Below are 18,774 nucleotides of genomic sequence, written 5' to 3'. Positions count from 1 at the left end.
GGGAGAGAATAGGCCGGTGAAGCCGTGCGGGTGGGACAGGCACAGGGCGAGGGAGAGTTCTAGGACTGGGCTGCTCTGACCTTCCAGAGTCGGGGGAACAACTCCCAGACAGCCTTCGGTCACCATCACTGGCTCCTGACACTCACCACATACCTGTTCTGACTGGAAGGGGGTGGCGTCGCATGCCTCGTGTGAGCGGCGCGAGCATACGCCGTTCAGAGTGTTAAGGAAAGGGGAAGAAAGACTGGGCTGACTCGGTTCAGTGAAAGGAATCCAGGGAAAGAACCTAAGGGACCTGGCTGATTTCTTTCTTGCCGGAAGTGCTAGAACTCAGGAGCCCCTGGAGGTGGTCATGGCAGGGTCCCGTGTGCCCAGCGACACTGGACAGGCAGGAGGAAGCATGAGGGGCGTGCTGACCTCATAGCTCACGTGTCCTTTGCTTCCCCGCCTGCCTGAGAGACTCATGGCGTCCCGGGCCCAGTTGTCCACCAGCTTGTGCAGGTCATCCGTGAACGTGCCCTTCCTGCTGGACGTCACGGCAGGAGGTGGAGCCGGGGCGGCCTGGCTGCTCACGGCTCCCCCGACGGCGTTGGTGCTGCTGGTCCCTGAGGTCAGAAGAAGCAACAAGGCACGCCTGTTAGCAGGGACTTGGGTGGTGACTTCAGGGAGAGGAGAAACCTCCCACGATGATGAACGGCAAGCCCAGGATGGGGGATGAACCAGGGAGCCATGCAGAAAGGAGGTTTCAGGGTCTCGGGAGCCAAACGCCGCGGCGGAGCAGGGCCGGGGGAGGCTCTCCTCAGGAGCTGCCGGGGAGGGATGAGGGCGGGGGGCCTCACTGCGCCCGTCCCCGCGGTGTCGGGACCACGGACACTTGCTCTGGGCCTCTGTGCCCAGCACCCGCTGAGGAGAGGTGTGCTGTAGCCGCCAAGCCTGGCTGCTCTGGACACTGCAGGATAGGGCACGCGACGAGGGCCCCCCGAGCACAGGCAGGGTCCCCGCGGGGGCCGAAGCACTGTGAGCACAGGCCCGAGGGGGGCCGGGCTCCCCAGCCTCGGGGGGCCGGGGTCTGGGACGCGCTCAGCCATTCTTCCACAGAGAGGGAGACGAGAGAACGCGTGCTCTGTTCAGAAAGCTTCTTCACCTGGGCCCCTAAACATGAATGCAAACATGAACTTGGGAGAGTGAAGGCTCAACCTCTCCCAGCTCCCCGTGAGTGAAGCAGCACGAGGACGCGAAGGTTCTCTCTGCTGCGCCCGAGCCTCTTGGCTCCAGGAAGCCACAGCGTCCCCGAGGACGACCCCGGCTGCACCGTGGCTGGCTTCTCCCACCCTGACTCTCCCCAAAGAGCAGGCACTCTCTGTGCACCCAGGGAGGTGGGGGGTGTAGGGGAGCAGGAGGCTCTGGGGCTGCGATGAAGGGACTCTATGGTTTGATGAGGAAGAAAGGAGTCTGTGTCCTGCCTGATTTCGGCTCTGCTGGAGGGCACACTGGCGATTATTCGAGAGGCAGGTTTGAGGGAAGAGGGAAAGAAGAGTCAGGGTCTTGTGTATTCCCCGCACCCCCACTTTCTTACCAGATCTCACATGTGCTGCGGAATAACTGTAAGCGGCCACTGTAAGGTGTGAGCCAAGAGGACTTCAGATCCCCAGTCAAGGCCAGGGCTGAATGTCTAAACGTGGACACTGCCCGCTGTCACAGCCCAGCAGTGCCAGAAGCAACTCCCCCCACCCCCAGGCCCCACGACGGGGAGGCTCACCCGCCTGGGCCGGGCACCCAAGCCCAAGTGCGGGATCAGCTGTCATGAGGTGAGGCTGCCCAGCGCAGAGGTCCCGTGCTTCTCAGCACCCAGGCAACACGGGGGGCAGGGGGTGGGGGCTGCGTTCCCTACAGAGCAGAACCCAGGAGGAAAAGTGGGACGCACAGGACACAGGCTTCCGGGACGGCAGGAGGGAGACAGCGCAGGCGGGGGACAGGGGTGGGGATGGGTGTCGCAGCGCATGCATGGGGACCATCTCACCCCCGCCCCCCGGGTGAGTGACCACGGCGGCATGAGCTTGGTGGCGAGTGAGACAATGAGGACGACACAAAGGATCACAAGTGAGCATAGCTGTCAGGAGCCCGTGGAGGGGAGCGCTGCTGGTCACAGGCTGGGCTCAGCTGGGTGCCGAGGCCCCTCGACATGGCTCGGGGTGGACACCGGGGGAGCTTCAGCCACACAGGCAACCTTCTTATTCTGGCTTCTGAAAACCGCCTTCCCGTGAGACGATGACACACACACACCCCTTTCCAAGCAGAAATTAACTCTGGGAAAAGCTGGCTTGGCTACTAAACCCAGGAGAATGGAAGTGCATGTGGTCCGTGGCAGCAGGAAAGCGGTGACGAGACCGGCAGAACAGGCGTTTCCGAGACATGGCCAGCCTTCAGAGGACACTCACTGTCCTTTAAACCCTTCTTAGTTCTGCTCAAAAATTCTAAAAGCAGTGCATGCTTTCCCACCAAAATGTTCTCTTGCTGTAGTCTGCCCCCCACCCCTGCCCCCTCCTAGTAACAAGAGCCCACTATGAGCCACGCTTATTGCTGCCTCCCAAGCACCGTTTTCTGGAAGAGTCCCTTGGCGGCAGCTGCTACTGTTCGCACTGTCTACACAGCTGGCTGACTCCTCAGGGGGCGCGAGGCAGCCCCACTCACCCTATACACCCCAGCGGGCGCGCCCACCCACAGCGGTCACAGGGCTGGGTGCGGGCTGCCACCGAGAGCATGGACTGTGAGGGGACTCAGAATCTGGAAGGAGAGCCAGTGGCAACCACTGAGCGTGTTGAAGACGACACCAGAAAAGGGTGCAGGGCTGGGGTCCGGGAGTCGAGAGGCTGCGGGGCGCAAAGAGCTCAGGGTGACTCGCTTCACAGTCAGGGACCAGAAGTAACAGAAAGAAAGGATAATTACTACAGAGCTGGTTGCAAGGGCAGACTTTTTTCACCATCTTCCCTGAAGCACAAAGAGAGAGCAGTGTGTTAAAGATAAGGAAACAGAAGTATAAAATAATTATAGACTCTCCAAACAGCACACCAGGGCCCAGCAGGAGAGAGCAGGAGGGGAGAGGACGGGGACCGGCACAGGCGCCAGGCTGTGCAGGGGGCCCCCTCCCGGCCCATGGCCCCACCCCACTCTCTGTCTGCAGGAGCGACCCTGCACCAGGCTTCTGGGGCTCTGGCCTCACTGCTGGAACCTCAAGTACCCAGGCAGTCTCTCCACGCCCTGGCCCCTTCCTGCTTCTCCTGCTGGGCTGTTAAGACGCACTGCATTAAATGCATTAGCAATTCTACCACAGGAGGCTGACAGATGGTACCATTGTTACAGTTCTCATTTAAACTGGCTAACACACTATTTCCAAACCCTAGACATACATACTAACCCCGTCCCCTCTAGAAAAATCTTTTTTATGTGGAAAACGAGCAACTTTCGAACAAAAATAAAGCATGAAGCCAAGCCGTGCTTCCAAACCATTATCTATTTTGAGCATAGAGTGAAGCACCCCAGACTGGTTAAGACCCCATGCCCGAGAGCCCGATCTCTGTCCATATTTGCTGTTTCACCTTTTTTCTTCTCTTCGGCCACACCACACTGCTTGTGGCTTTTAGTTCCCCGACAGGGACTGAACCAGGGCTTGGCAGTCCTAAACCACTGGGTTTGTTTGCTTTAAATCTGCATCTTGCCATCTGCTCACAAAGGCTTACATGATGGACGCTGATATGCCTCCAACGGAGGCAGGGCCTCTCATTTTAGACCTAAGGGAGCGATCAGATTTAATACTTCAAACCACTTTCATCTGAACAACACTGTAACACCACCTACCTTTAGGAGTGCGATGAGAATGTTCTGAGCTAACAGAAGAGGTCCCTATCACATGACACATCCCTCACAAAAATGCCCTGGTGCTTTTCCTTCCCCGAGACACTACAGGCTACATAACACAGGACTTACACCTCCAAACACTTGTCTCCTGCTATTACTGTCTCTTCAGTCATCTTTCTAACTGGACTTAAATGCTTACTTAAGTGTTGAGGAAATAACATTCTTGGTTCAACCTAGCCTTGCCAGGCCCCGATAGCTTGGTTGGTAAACAATCTGCCTGCAATGCAGGAGACCCCGGTTCGACTTCTGGGTCCAGAAGACACCCCTGGAGAAGGGATAGGCTGCCCACTCCAGTATTCTTGGGCTTCCCTTGTGGCTCAGCTGGTAAAGAAGCCGCCTTCTTCTCCCGCAATGCGGGAGATCTGGGTTTGATCCCTGGGTTGGGAAGATCCCCTGGAGAAGGGAAAGGCTACCCACCCGAGTATTCTGGCTGGAGAATTCCATGGACTTTGTGTAGTCCATGGGGTCACAAATAGCTGGACACCACTGAGCGCCTTTCGCTCACCCGCTCAGCCTCACCAGGAAAGCTGTCGCCCCACCAGGTAGGGCAGGCCTTCTGCCTCGCCCTTGGCCACGCAGTCCTGGACTAGTGCTGCATGAGGCCCAGGGACCTCTGAACCACATTCAAGAAACGACGACAGTCCAGAGCACATGCACTTAAAAAGTATGTCAACAGCCACATCAGAAGTTTGAGGCCTGAACAGAGAAGATCTTTCAGCTCAAATGCAGGCTTTCTATTTAAACCTCAGTTTTGTTTTTAAAATTCTCATTTCAACATACATTTATCAACTACCAGAACGTGCCAGGCTCATCAGAGAGCAATGATGTGTGCTTCCCTGGGCTCCTGTCTTGTGCCCGTGATCTCACCGGGTCTGTGCAAGACCGCCCTCACTCCTCACACAGGGAGGTGGGCTGGAGAAGCAGATGCCTTGTTTTGGGGAAGAAAGCTGAGAAGTCCCAGCAATTTTGTTAAAAAGCCCATCTTCGCTTACAGGTGCTGGCCCTCGGTCTTAATGAGCATAATTTATAAGACGAACTGCACTGAAACCCTCTTTGAAATACTGACTTTATGGAATCAGAGGGCAGTGGTGGTGAAAGCATCCAGTGAAGAGATTCCAGCATCTTTACAATTGATAAGATGGTTATGCTTAACTGAGATTACAAAAAAAAAAACAAAAAAAAAAACAAAAACCTTTCAATCTACTCTGCAAAATAATACAAAAACAGGGTTTCAGTTTTCCCTGCACCGGTGATCAGGAAGCTTTCTGTGACTTCTAATGCCAGATCAAGGGGCAGCACTATGCATGGCTGGGCGCGTGGACATCACTATGCTGAGTGACCCAGCAGTCCCTCGCCCTGGACACCAGGCTGCCCTCTGGCACAGGCTGAGGAAGAGGCAGTTCTATCAGAAAATTCATTTTGACGTTTATAGAAACCTATGACCAGTTCTCCATCTTTTATCATAATTAACAGAGGCCCAAACTTCTGAGGGCAATACTAGTTCAGCCAAGCCACTGCGGAGATGACGCACAGACACAGATGAAAATGGAGCGCGTGAGACAGACCCAGCGCAGACACAAGGACGAGGAAGGAGTAAAGGTGTTACACACAAAGAGCCAAGCAGGGCGTACTCAGAAATCGCGTCCTCCTGCCGCCAGCTTTGAATGTCACCTGCTCGGACGCACAGTTAAACTTGGCACAGCCTGTGAGAGGGGAAGAACGGGGAGAACAGGGAGAGAAGAGACAGAACACAGCTACGAGACGTTAGAACCCGAGCTGAGAGCCAGATGTGCTAGGACGGCACACAGAGGGACGAGCTTGCAGGACAGGCCTGCACGCCAGTGGCAGGGGTCAGGCCTGTCCCCCACCGGCCCAGACTGCACCACCCGCCAGCACGCACATCCTGCGAGAGACAGGCTAACCTCTAACCTCCACAAAGCTGCGGCAAAAGCACCTCCGTTTGCCATTTGGTCCCCTTCATTCTCTTCCACCCAGATGCCCAACACCTTTTAAGTTCTAATGTTACTAAAAGGTCTTTCCTCTACAGGAATGTTGTGAGTAATCATTTCATTAAACCTTGGTTTATTAAACGACCTACACTTGGGAAGCAGGTTAAAGGTAGCAACTTGAATTTTAGGGCTATTCACTTTAGTATGTCTCTCTCACACTTGGAAATTATTAAAGTCTACACTGGCTGAACAAATGCATTAACTTTCAGCAAGGGCTAAAACGCCTAAGAATCTGGTTGCAGGAAACCCTAGTCCAGTGTTAAATCATAAGTTCCAAATCCCAAAGGAGTCCTGCACTGCACTAAAGCATCAGAGGCACTTTCTGCTATAATCCCTTGAAGAAAACCTACTTCCACCAGAAGGAAGCAGTGATCTCACCCAAGCGGGTTGCCACCCACCCCCGACAGCCCACAGAACCGTGTGGGCAGCAGGCGGCTGGTACCAGGTCCACTGCTCCCCCAAGCCACCCGCCTGCCCCAGGCTTCTGTCCTGCGTATGGCTGTGTCTCCATTTCAAGGCTCTCGGAGGATGGTGGCTGCTCGTGGCTCTCACCTTGACCTGGAGCAGAAAGGCTTGGTACTGAAATGGCACCATCACTGGTGAAGGCCGAATACAGGTTGTCACTGGAAGGAGATGGCTTCATGGGCTGTAACAGCTGGTTGGGCCCTGTCTCTGGGATGCTGCCAGGAGCAGGGAGGGTCTGCTGAGGATGCAAGACTGAAGCTGCACTCTGACCAGACAGGGTACCTGTCAGAATATACAGTGGTGTGAGGGAGGTGCACCGCTTTCCACCTGCATGGGACAACTACTGTCCACTGCTTGTCCCACTGAGGGAGTGATAATGGGTCAAAAGCTACAGACCAAAGGGCAAAGGCCTCCGGACAGGACGGGGAGTAAGAGATGGAGGAGAGGCGACAGGGCTGCAGGGCCCCATCCCTGAAGCTGCTGAGTTGCAGATAACCTGGGGGACTCAGGAGTCCAAGTTGGGTAAGATGAGAGCACGTGCAGGAGACCTGAGAACTCCCCTGTGCAGCCTCAGCCCTGCCTTTACCCTCTTATAGCTGAGACTGGTCCAGAGAGAGCCTCTCCTCAGTCTTTCTGGTACATGTGTCAAACTAAGTACAAAGGTGTCAGAAATGATAGAGGGATTGTAGAGTAATGCATATTTAGAGTTATTTTTGATAAGTGGCTTTCACTCATTAGCCAGGTGTCCTAAAGTGTGGACATCTGGCTATTCCTTAGAGTAACTAGTGGAACAGAAGTGCACTTCAAAAGAAGGTTGAAATTGGGATCAGAATCTAAATTAGCTGCTGTGACGTATGATCTCACATCTCATAATGAATTGGCTTTAACATCCCAGAGAAAAGGTTTGGGCTCCTGAAAACTTGCAGAGAATGGGAAACTGTTAAGCCTGCAAGTGCTTTCCAATACAGTTACATGAGAACTGAAGAGCTAGTGTGAAGTGAAAGTATGTTCCAGCTGCTTTTACTTACAGCTAGTTATCTAACATTACCATTAACTTCACCAAAGAGTAAAAACTCTCTACATAATTAAGAAAATAGGCAAATCACAATTCAAGAAATTATGACTTAACTGTTTTTTAACTATAAATACTAGCGTGTTCTTTATTCTAATATAGCTAAATAAAACACAACTTTAATCAAGGACATTATCACATGACATACCCAAACACCTACATGAAATTTACACTCATCCCAACTGTGATTATGACCACTCCACTCATTAAAAAGAGAACTGACCTGGACTTTACTAAATAGAGAACAGCGTGTTTTTTTCCAGCCACCTAGGAGTTTGGGGACATGTGAGTTCTGTGAGTCAAGAACAACTACACATGAGGGCAACCACCAGACAGCGATGTGGACAACCCAGGAAAAGGTCACAGCACTACCCTGTCTCCCAGACTCAAAAAGAGGTGCTATAAATATGGGGAGCAGAAGGCAAGGAAGTCAGAGTACAGAAAAGTCAATCTCCTTCACAATTAATTCAACTGAAGTAGCCAATATTCAAAAGATTGTATACACAGATGGAGACAGAAACATAAGACAGGATGTCCACGGCTGACCTGGTCCAGGGCTTTTATTCCCCAAAGAGCTGCTGCGACTGGACTTGCTCCCTTTGCTTTTGGTGGGTCGCCTCCTTCTCCCTGCAAGGGGGGCTGCTGGGGGAATGATGACAGCGGGAGGAACCTTGCCCAGTTTGGTGTATAAAGACTCAATTTCATGTTTCTGGCGACTCTGCAGGTCCTGAATTTCTTTAAGATGTCTACAAAAGATAACCAAACAATTTAAAAATAGAATAACCAACTCTGTTTCAACAAAAATTAACATTATTTCACCTTTACCCACATTTTTACTTACTAATGAACCTGTCCCTCAAGTGCACTTAATCTAATTTATACTAGCTTGCGATTCTGGTTTTTCAGCTCTTCTTGCTGGCCTCCATCACCCAAGCCAAATTCCAACAAGCTCCTAGCCAACCACAAATGGATGATGATGTTCCAGAAGGATTTCCTGACTTTGAGGCTCTATACAGGATACTAAACTGGCAACTCAAATCCAGTTTGTCAACTGTGACCAAGAAAACCTGCTAAGGCAATCTACACCCCAGTGCCATTACCAGATTCATTCAGTAGGCCAGGAAATGGTTAAGATTAGGTTAATAACGCTAAAGTGCTATTGTTAAAAACCACACGGTAGCAGTCATGCACAGGTGCTGAGGCAGTTCTATAACTAGGGATGCCCCGAGTCCTCCCAAGAACTACATCCAGAGGCCCCGCTCCTGCGTCATCTCTCCAGCACCAGGAGCTGGGTCCTCACACAGCTCTGTCGCCACCCTCATGGGAGAAACACACTCACTTTTCCCGTAGTCGGCGAAGCTCTAACTTTAAGTCCTCGTCTTCAATGTCTGACTCATTGTCACTGCTCATGTAGGAAGAGTTGAAGGAATTGCTGAGGCTCTGACTGAGGCTCTGGGCAGGAAGGCTCTTGGAGCTCAGCTGCGGAGGGGAGTGTGGGCTCCCTGAGCCGGCATCCGCATCCCGGCTGAGGAAGGCAGCCTCCAGGTCGGAAGACGGCCCGTTCAGATGCGAAGGCTCCGACAGTTCAGGTTTCTCTTTCTTTGGCGTCACGGTGGGAGGAAGGTCGTGTTCCGAGTCCACGAAAGGAGGGGAGGCCACTGGCTCCTCTCCCTTCACCTCAGCCATCTTGTCTTCAGTTCTGGACACAGAGAAGCGGCCCACTCTGCTCGCTGTGGTGGTCACCTGGAAGCGGCCAACCCTGCTAGGCTGCCCAGCTTCTGAGGTGGGCAGCGGGCGGGCGCTGTCCGGCACATCTGCAGAGGCGCCCCGGATGGCCAGCCCATTGGGCTCTGCCTTCACCACGGTGCTCTCGGGGCTGCTACTTGACAGAACTGAGGACTCTGACGTGCTGGATTCGAAGTGGACAGACTTGACATCCTCTGACTTACTTTTACCCTCTTTCTGGGGATCATCCATTGCAACGGAAACCTGACATAAATAGACCAAAGTGAGATTAAAAAACTCCCAAACACTCCATTTTTACAATGGATGATAAAAAAAGTGAATCACTTTATGTCCCAGTCTGAGTAGGTGAATTATTTGTTTGCACAGGCCCTCCACCTGTGAAAACACAAGGAACCGCACTGTAGAGCAAGACATGTCTGCACTGAGATGTATGATCAGATGCAGATTCTGAGCGGCTGGCTAAGCTGAGTAAATTTGCTATTTCCATTATCTCCCGTTGTGCACAGGACTCAGATCACATCTTGTGAAAATATAAATAACAACAGGTCACAGAATACTGATGATTGCTTGTGAACAAGAGAAACTACAAAGATTAAATCCAATAAATGTTAAAGGCCAGCTAAGCTTCAAGAAACAACACAACTAGTTAGTGCTAAAGGAAGGATCCATATTCCTGTGCTAGTTCGACAAAGTATTATAAATACAAACTCAGGGCAACCACAAACTCTGAGAACACTTTACAAATGAGAAGAACATGACCCAATACCCCCAGCTTCAAGTGCTATCCTGAGAATAATTAGAAAGTAGCTAAGAAAACAGAAAAAGATCTTTAAAGCCTGCACTGTTTCCTATCACATTTTGCTTCCCAACTGGGAAAATATAATTAAACGGTATCATTTGATGCTGACTCAGTGAAATCAAACTTAAGAAAGTTATCCTAAACATGAAAACTGTTTTTATACAAAGATATTTACTGTTACTTATTAAAAAATTAGAAACAGCCTAATGACTGACAACAGGAGAATGGCTAGATAACCCTAGCCCTAAATGGGAAAAGCTACAGAGAGCCATCAGAAAAGAAGCAGGGTCAACGTCAGGTCCACACATGCACAGAGCAGAAGGAAAAGAGGAGGATAGGCAGGGATACAACTGTCTACTGTTTCTCTACCACTCTAAGTATTCTTCATTTTCCTTAATCAGCAGGTATTATTTTAAGAGAGGAAAATGATAAACAGCTCTTAAGTACTCCCTATAAAAAAGACATGTCATTGATGGCAATTCGGTTCCCAAAGACAGATGCGTTTCTTATATACACACTCCCACCCCGAAATGGGAAATTCCTTTTTTATCATACATACACCACTATCCCCCGTATTGGGGATCCTTTTTTCATCACACACACACTACCCTCTAAAAGCGAGAGTCTCACCTGAAATCGCCCCATCTTCAGAACACCAGCTGTGGAAGTGGGTGCAAGGACAGGAGCTTCTGTGACTTGAGAGACTGAAACAACTACACGGAGGAAGAAAGGAACGAATGTGAGCATCTTTTTAGCAGCTTCCTTTCCCTAGCCAGAAACATAGCAAATAGAAACTGTGCATTCCAAGAAAAAACTCATTAGAGGAGAGCAACACTTCCTTATATCTGTCCCCCCTCACTGAGCCCGACAAGGGGAAACGGTTACTGCTCGCCTTCCTACCAGACACCTTCTGTGTAACCCTCTGCCTCCACGTATACCATACACAGGACAGCGCACCACGTGGAGGAATAAAAGCCACACAGCAGCAATGCAGCTTCCCAGCTTAACTCACACAAGAAGAGATACTAAGGCCGACAGGCAGGGACACTATAGCTCTGTCCTGTAACTCAAAGATGTAAATAAATGAAGCAAACCATGAGAGTCTGTTGAAGACACTAAAGACCCATTTTAAATGGGAACTAGCTGTAGCAGACTTTTATAGCAGCAACTGCTCTAATATGTATATTCTTATATTAAAAATCATGGAGTAAATTAAGAATGGGCATACTGAATCTCTGCCATTTAAAACTCTGACAGACATAAACTGATCTCCAAAAAGGCTATATATATACCAAGTCACCAGTGGTTATTAACTTCTGAATTTACTAAGGACAGGGGGAAAATATGATGACTTGTAGTTTTATTCTACTGTTCTGTTTCATGAAGGAAGTCAAATATTTTCATGTCTATGTTTTTTTTTTCCCCCAGTTATCTTTTTTAAAATTTTGGTCTATGCCAAATTTACAGAAATTCTTTATCCTGGCAAAACTAAGTCCTTTTTGTGACAGGCATATACAACACACACATTTCCCAGGTTTTCATTTATCTTTCTCTTTGGACATAACAGTCCTTTTCCCCCCATGCAGAAATTGAAAATCTATAAATGCTTCTGGGTTGGGTATTAAACATAATAATAACATCTTTCTCTGTATCAGGGAGTAACAAACTATGATCTGTGAACCAAATCTAGCCCACAGATTGTTTTTATAAATAAATTTTATTGGAACATAGCTCATTCATTTATTATCTATTATTTCTTTGGGGCTACAACAGGTTAGATATTTGAGTAGTTGGGACAGAGACTGTATGGCCAGCAACACCTGAAATATCTCCTCTCTGGCCTCTTACAGGACAAGTTTGTCAACTCTGCTCTAGATAGTTGAAAAAAACAAAGAAAGATCCACTTTGAATTTATTTTGGCCTAGGCTAGTGATACATCTTTACTTTCTTCCAGATGGCTGTCCAGTTGTCCAAACCACTTACTGAAATACCCCATCTCGTCTCATCAATTTGAAAGGCTACCTTTTTCATATTCTACATTCCATTTTAGTTTGTCCATTTCTAGACTTTCTAGTCTATTCCACTCATTTTCAAGTCACTTCTTTTAAAATAAGAGCCAATTCATAGTGTGACTGTCTTGAACATAATTTAATTTAGAAAGGTCTTAAGTGAAACTTAGCACTTTTAAGGAAGACAGGAAGTAGTAAGAGCATTCAGGCAATCTTACTAATAGTTATACGGGGAATTACGCTTATGTCAGGTGGTGTTGAGGAGGATGGTTATTTGGAAAAGGCAACAACAAAAAGAAAGTGTTACATTTCCCATGTTCTATGGGACTGATGGTGAAGAGAGATTTACAACAAAACTTTACAGCAATAATAAATAGCTGATATGAACTTACAACTAACATCATGATAAAAGTTCTAATAAAACATTTAAGCTGTTGGTATGGATAATTTTTACAGAATTAAATTTTTTTGGAAAAGTACCTTTTTAAAACAGATTATTTTATGGACATGCCAATTCTAAACAATTCAGAAATAGATAAAAATAATGTTTAAAACTGAGAATCTGAACTCTTACATACGCATTTTCACCATCCATGCTGTTTAAGCTTCTATATTTCTATACATCTCAAAAGCCAAGAGGCTGCAAATAAATTAACTTTTATAAATATGCTTGAATTTCCTTGTCATGTTTTAGCAAGGATCTGGCCTAGCTAAAAACAAAGAGTCTTATGCTAAGAAACTATCATTACCCCCTGGCAAGCCACTGCTCAAAAAGAAGTAAAAACCTCATGACCCTACTGACACTATTGCTCTAGATGTTAGTATTGGTTCTTGTCAATCAGGAAATACATAAGAATGTCCTCTGACAGGCTCAAGTACACCTGCAAACTCTCAAGAACGTGTACCTCCCACCATCAACTATAGGAAGGCCTGGCATGGGAACAGGGAGGAAGAAGGGTGCTCTCACCATCCTTCGGAAGCTGGGCTCCTGTCTCCACAACCGCTGCTGGAGCCACCACAGACACGGGCTGCAAGACACACACAGACACCACGACGGCTTTAGTGTCAGAGGCTTGGTAAGAGGGTCTTTTCCCTGCTGCCTTTCTGCTCGTCAGAAAGAGCAGAAAGACAGGATATGTAAAGAAACACTTTTGTCTAAGGCAATTTTTCTTTAATAACCTAAAAACTAGTCTGATGTAAAGAAAGGCAGATGTTCTAGAGATTTTTTAAAGAGATTTTGAGTCTTCACCTTTCCAAACTGCTTTCTTAATTTTTCTCATGGAATGCTTAAACATGGATATTCCACAGAAAAGTAATCTGAATCAGAACATTATTTTGTCACAAGCCTAAAAGGAAGACGTTAAGACTTCAAACTTAAAAGTGTGGCCTCCTGCCAGGCATAAACACAGCATCCACAGGGCTGGTCTGTGGGAGAGCTCTAACTACAGGGAAGATAAGAAAATCAAAACTAATGTCTTGCTTGGTTACGCTGCTAGGTCAGGGTTACTCCTTCATTAACCATCTCATTTCTGTTGACTGGAACAAAAGCAAAGACTCTGCTTTGGTGCTAAAGGTATGCAAAGTGGTCAAGGTCACAGCTTACATCCCAGAAACCTAAGACATGAGGGTTATGGGGAGATTTTATCAAGGTTGTCAGAACTCACACCAACGGCAGACGTCAGCACGCCACTCTCGGGACTGAGGGTTCTTCTCAGCTGAGCGTCCAGGTCTCCCAGGGGCTGCGGGGGCTGAAGGACACAGCATGGTGAGCATACCCTCGGGCACGGCCAGTGCCAACGCACACGGGACACACTGCTTCCTGCTCAGACCACACGCGTGACCTTCTCTGCTCACTCAGTACTGAACCCAATAATCTACACTCACCTTAGCTTTCCTGCTTGAATGATTAACCAAGCTCTCAAAACAGTATCATCAAGTTCTCAAGCCACACAAAAAACCATTTACATTTATATTTTTACAGTTTTGAGGTCTTCTTATATCTGTCCTCTCCGTAAAAATATATTCTAAAACATGTATCAAGATTGACGGGCAGATGAGCCGTATGTTCCCTGTTTTCTTCTTCAGTTTGGTCCATCTCCCCGAGGACCTGTCCTTGTGAATAACAGGAGGCAGCAGCACACTGTCACTGCCTCGGCCTCCATCAACCGTGCATCTCTCTAGCCTTCGTCCCCTTAGCCTCACTCCCACAGGTCTAATTTTCAGTTTCTCATTTCGGGCCTTCTGAGGAACTGGAATACATGTTTTTAATGAGATAATAGGTTCAAGACTTTCACATTCTTTTTCAAAGTTTAGCACCTGATGGAGTTTGGGTTCTCTATTGGAGTTATTACTTATTTAGCAAGTTGCTTAAATTATGCTTTACTGTGTATCTGGGATTAAAGAAGTAAGGACAAACTCAGACTTCAAGTTAGCAATTTATCATATTTTTTCTTACATCTTATTCTAAAGTAAGTCCCTAATTTAGTTTCACTGTTTACTAACTTGTCCTGTGTCACAAGCTCTTACATAGTTACAATGGGATCATACCAAGTACTTTATTTATAGGAATTTGACTCATGTGTGAGGTTGGGGGTAGATTGGGAAAAGCCATATTAATTCACAGACTGCAGGCGATTCTGACCCCAAGTGAGCAGAACGGGTGTGAGATGGGATCTCATTGTTACGTCACTGGTCTCACTTGTCTCTGAGCAATCTCATGTTAGCTGAGCTCTGTTGGGTTTTGGATTTTAAGATTAGTATCTGTTTTTCGTAACCATGACCCTCTCATACCCAATTACTTCATGAAGAGGTCACTGAGAGAAATGTCAAAATTCAAGAAAAAACAGGCCATTATCAGTTATCAGGGTGGCACCCTTTTCTTGGGAAATTTCACCATTAATTTTGATCACATAAAAATTTTTCACTTGCCCAATGGTGTAATCTTTCAGTATTCTACAGAAGTATGAATGACAAAGCAATTATATCTTTTCTGGCAAAATGTCACGTTTACTATTTTTTTCCATAAGATATGAAAAAATATTAACATCAAATGATTTCTAGATGATTTACTTCTGACTTTAAGTAGGACCTATATTGTCAGCTACGGTGTTTTAAAAGCAAGTTGTTACTAAGTCAAAACCAAACGGGAGCCAGAGGCAAGTTCATGCAGTGGAGAACTGCAATAAGCTTTGAGAAAGAAAGGAGAGGCACAAACAGAAATCTGCCAAGTTGAAGGGCACCTGAGTTAGTGAAGGTCCCGGAAATGGTGGCAGCTGCTCACTGGGCGGAGTATCAGCTGGAAGTTCAGTGCCCACGGGCAGCACCTACACACAATGAAGGCAAATTCAAGTCCGTGAGATGCTGAGCAGAGACAGCATACAGAGAGCAAACCAACTAATTCAAATGCAGAAGCGTAGGAACAGGACACATCTGGTTAAGGGAAGTTTGTTGCCTGGGTCACAATCTGGTATCTATCATAAATAAAGGACATTATAACCGTGGCACTCTTAGAGGGGTTACCATGATATACCAACACAACGAACAGAACTTAGTAAAAGGCTGTTCCTGAGGGAAAGCAGAGCGGATGAAGGCTGCTGGACACGAGGCACAGGCCAGGCCTTCGCAAGCCTGTCTGGCACAGTGTCATCAGGGTGTCTGAGGGCACAGGACAGTTCAGAAATAACCATGGGGCAGGTCTGATAGCCAAAGGCATCAGAAATCTAATGCCATCAAGTCATCTGTATGCTGTCTGAGCGAAGCCGCTGTGCTACCCCACCGTACAAGGGATCTCACACAGAAGGCAAGGCAGAAAGAGGGGGAGGCAAACAACAGGAGAAACACAGCCTTGTTGAAGAAAAGCAGAGACTGAAGATGGCAGAATGAGAGGGAGGCACCACAGCAGAACCAGCACACACATTCTAGTAATCGTATCCTTCACGTTAGATTCACTTCTCCTTCCATCAAATTTACCAACTTCCAACTTTTTATAAACTCCAAATTGTGTGTCTATGGAATCTGAGCAAAGCAGAAAACCTGCTTCATTCTCATGGAAACAAAGACTGTGAACTGCTGTCACCCAAGTGCAGCTGCCAGCAGGAGCATCCCACGCCCTGTGGGATATGGGTTTCTTCAGTATCAGTCTGTACCGATTCAGAAACAATGCCTGTATTTTACCTACTATGCATTCTTAGAAAATCTTACAGTTAACCCCAAATCCTGCCACATTTCAAAAGAGAAAAATCTCAAGTTCAATGAACATATATTCTAAAATTACCTTCAATTAATTTCATAAGTATCTACTATTAGGAAGCCAAGCATCATTATAACCATACTGCAAGGCTGAACTGAAAAATGTACTTTGGGGTGGGGGTAGGGAAGAGCAATATTTTCCAAACTATCTCAAAATAAGAATCTTACTGGAGGCTTAGTTAAAGGTGGCTTTGCTGGAGGAGTTTCCAGTTTCACTCCCGGCGCAGAGCTGACTGGGGTGGGAACTTGCCCAGGAGTGACCGTTGGTATAACTGATAAGCCAGCTGCTCCTAAGGGCAGACTGGCCGGTGGCAAGCAAGTACTGGCAGAGGAAGTCAGAGGCTTGCTTGGTGCAACAGCAGCGGCCGGGAGGCCTGCTGTGACCGCGGTTTCCACAGCGAGCGAGGTATCCAGCGAGACGGGGGCATGCTGGGCTCCAGATGAGCCATGCTCACTAAAGAGAGATCGCAGCTTTTCCTCCAAAGTCTTGATATCGTCGATCCCGGGAGCTTTGGGTTGAGTGTCGGTGTCTATCTCAGGACAGTGAGTGTGGGGCTGGTTGGGGAGCGGAGCGGGCTGAGGCTGACTATGAACCAGGGTCTGCTGCACGGCAGGCACACTGACAACAGGCTGTACCAGGGGTGGGATACCGGGTACCTGGGGCAGTAGGGGTGTTGACATGGGTCCTGCCTGGGAGAGTACGGGAGTAGAGGCTATGACTGATGGGAGAACCAAAGGGTGAGCCGCGGCAACAGGCTGAGAAACAGCACTGGACACTCCTGCTCCGGGGGCGGGAGAGGACGAGGTGGCAGGAAGGGGCAGAGCCAGTCCAGTGGTGCTGCTGTGAGCTGTCTTATCCAGGGCGTGGGCACTGACCAACACTGTTTCTGCCAGAGCCGGGGCGGAGGTGCTGCTGCTGAGAGCAAGGGACGGCGGTGCCATGAGGCTGGGGCCCAGAGCGGCAGCGGGCATGGCTGTCAGCGTGGCCACCCCGGCCGAGCTGCCTGCCGCGGGCTGAGACAGCACAGGTGGAAGCTGAGCAGCGGAGGCAACAGCACTGCCCACAGCAGAGGCTGGTGCCAGGGATGTGGGTGCAGAGGGGAATGTGCCTGCACTGGAGGCCCTGCCGCCGGGGGTGGGAGCCTGCGCTGCCTGGGGCACCGGCAGTGCCGAGAGAACTGCAGGGATGGTGATGCTGGGGGCCACGCTGGAAGGTGCCAGGGACTCAGATGCAGGGGGTACAGGGAGACCACTGGGAGGCATGACACCTGTTCCAGGGGCCACTGTCACCTCAGCCTGAATGACCGACGTGGCCACGTCACTAAGAGGGTGACTCGGGGCAGAGGCTGACACTGAGGCTGCGGCTGCTGCGGCCGGGGCTCCAAGGGCGCTGCTCAGTGGGGGAGGCACTGCTGGAAACACAGGGCCTGTCTGACCAAAGTGGGGAGGAGCCGTGCTCGGCCCTTCTGCCATCCGAGCATGTCTAAGTTCAGAAAAGGCCTGCTGCAGACTAAGGGACGAGGCAGAGTGAGACAAGTTCATTCCAGGGCCCGCAGATGTGGAAGCAGCAACTGCAAAGGAAAAGGAAAACTCAGACTCAGTCCGTTGTAAAAAGCCAATTCAGAAGGGTGCCCTCACCTATCTTTGGGCTTCTTAACAGTGCCACACACCCACAAGGTGCACGAGCCCTCCCGAGCAGGTGTCAGCATGTGACAGAGGAGCTCGAGCAGAGTAGGTCATCTTGTATGAATGTGTACTTCTGAAAGAGACACAGAGGGACGGCAAGCCATCCATGGTAGCGCTAAATGGAGACACACAAGGTGCTGACCCCACGCAGCATAGGTCACACAGGCTGTGTCTAGTGCAGCCACCCTTTCGGGCCCATTTGCTTAAATCCACTCTATTCATCATCTATTTCCCTTCTCCATATGTTTATCTGTTGATTAGTCTCAATTTTCTACTCTTCTGTACTGTCTATGTCATCATTTGACCAAGCTTGCAATCTAGGAGGGACAGACATGTATGTGGGAGAAACAATTTCTTACCCGTATCTGAAATTTCAGTGAAAAGTTTTGATTCTCGTAATCGACTTTCTGGCACAGGACTTACTATAAACCGTCTTCCAGCAGAATGAACAACTTGAGTTAAAGAACTGGCAGGAACGCCTGCTTAAAAAGAAACAAACCACTTAACTGTGCTATTATTACATACACTGTCACCAACACAAAGCTTCAAAATTTCATCATTAGCACACAACTTCTTAGGTAAAAGGTAAGAACAAACAATAAAAAGAAAAGAAATTCACCTATCTGTTGTGGCATGGAAGATGCAGGAATCGGTTGTTTGAACTCTCCTTCCAATTTCTACAACAGACAAAAGGGATTAAATGTGTTCTCTAACTCAATCTTAATGATCAAGTAAAGCAAACAGCCACATGCAAAGAGAATATAAATGCTGATCATCTCAGTTACAGGTGTGATGTGGTATCATCGGACACTCGCAAAGTGTCAG

At 48.5% G+C, this 18,774-nt stretch overlaps 1 protein-coding gene across 28 annotated transcripts in view; it reads right to left on the bottom strand.

The window, feature by feature from the left end:
• The window catches only part of WNK1 (WNK lysine deficient protein kinase 1), a 131,228-nt gene that overhangs the window by 2,819 nt on the left and 109,635 nt on the right, over nucleotides 1–18,774 (bottom strand). For 8 of the 28 annotated variants that reach the window (XM_070453201.1, XM_070453203.1, XM_070453213.1 and 5 more), the window contains 14 exons: nucleotides 18,569–18,626; nucleotides 18,309–18,431; nucleotides 16,432–17,834; nucleotides 15,255–15,338; nucleotides 13,680–13,763; nucleotides 12,983–13,043; nucleotides 10,637–10,719; nucleotides 8,801–9,450; nucleotides 8,008–8,207; nucleotides 6,477–6,671; nucleotides 5,526–5,618; nucleotides 2,947–2,988; nucleotides 1,464–1,490; nucleotides 418–605 (listed from right to left, as the gene is read on the bottom strand). In XM_070453201.1, the coding sequence (XP_070309302.1) occupies nucleotides 418–605; nucleotides 1,464–1,490; nucleotides 2,947–2,988; nucleotides 5,526–5,618; nucleotides 6,477–6,671; nucleotides 8,008–8,207; nucleotides 8,801–9,450; nucleotides 10,637–10,719; nucleotides 12,983–13,043; nucleotides 13,680–13,763; nucleotides 15,255–15,338; nucleotides 16,432–17,834; nucleotides 18,309–18,431; nucleotides 18,569–18,626 (3,291 nt within the window). The remainder of the gene's footprint in view (nucleotides 1–417; nucleotides 606–1,463; nucleotides 1,491–2,946; nucleotides 2,989–5,525; nucleotides 5,619–6,476; nucleotides 6,672–8,007; nucleotides 8,208–8,800; nucleotides 9,451–10,636; nucleotides 10,720–12,982; nucleotides 13,044–13,679; nucleotides 13,764–15,254; nucleotides 15,339–16,431; nucleotides 17,835–18,308; nucleotides 18,432–18,568; nucleotides 18,627–18,774) is intronic. The other 20 variants (XM_070453202.1, XM_070453215.1, XM_070453217.1 and 17 more) reach the window with 12 other exon arrangements.

Source organism: Odocoileus virginianus, chromosome 23, assembly GCF_023699985.2.
Source record: "Odocoileus virginianus isolate 20LAN1187 ecotype Illinois chromosome 23, Ovbor_1.2, whole genome shotgun sequence".
NCBI classification, from domain to species: domain Eukaryota; kingdom Metazoa; phylum Chordata; class Mammalia; order Artiodactyla; family Cervidae; genus Odocoileus; species Odocoileus virginianus.
Note: the sequence above shows the minus strand (reverse complement) of the source record. Positions and strands in the feature narration are given on the sequence as shown.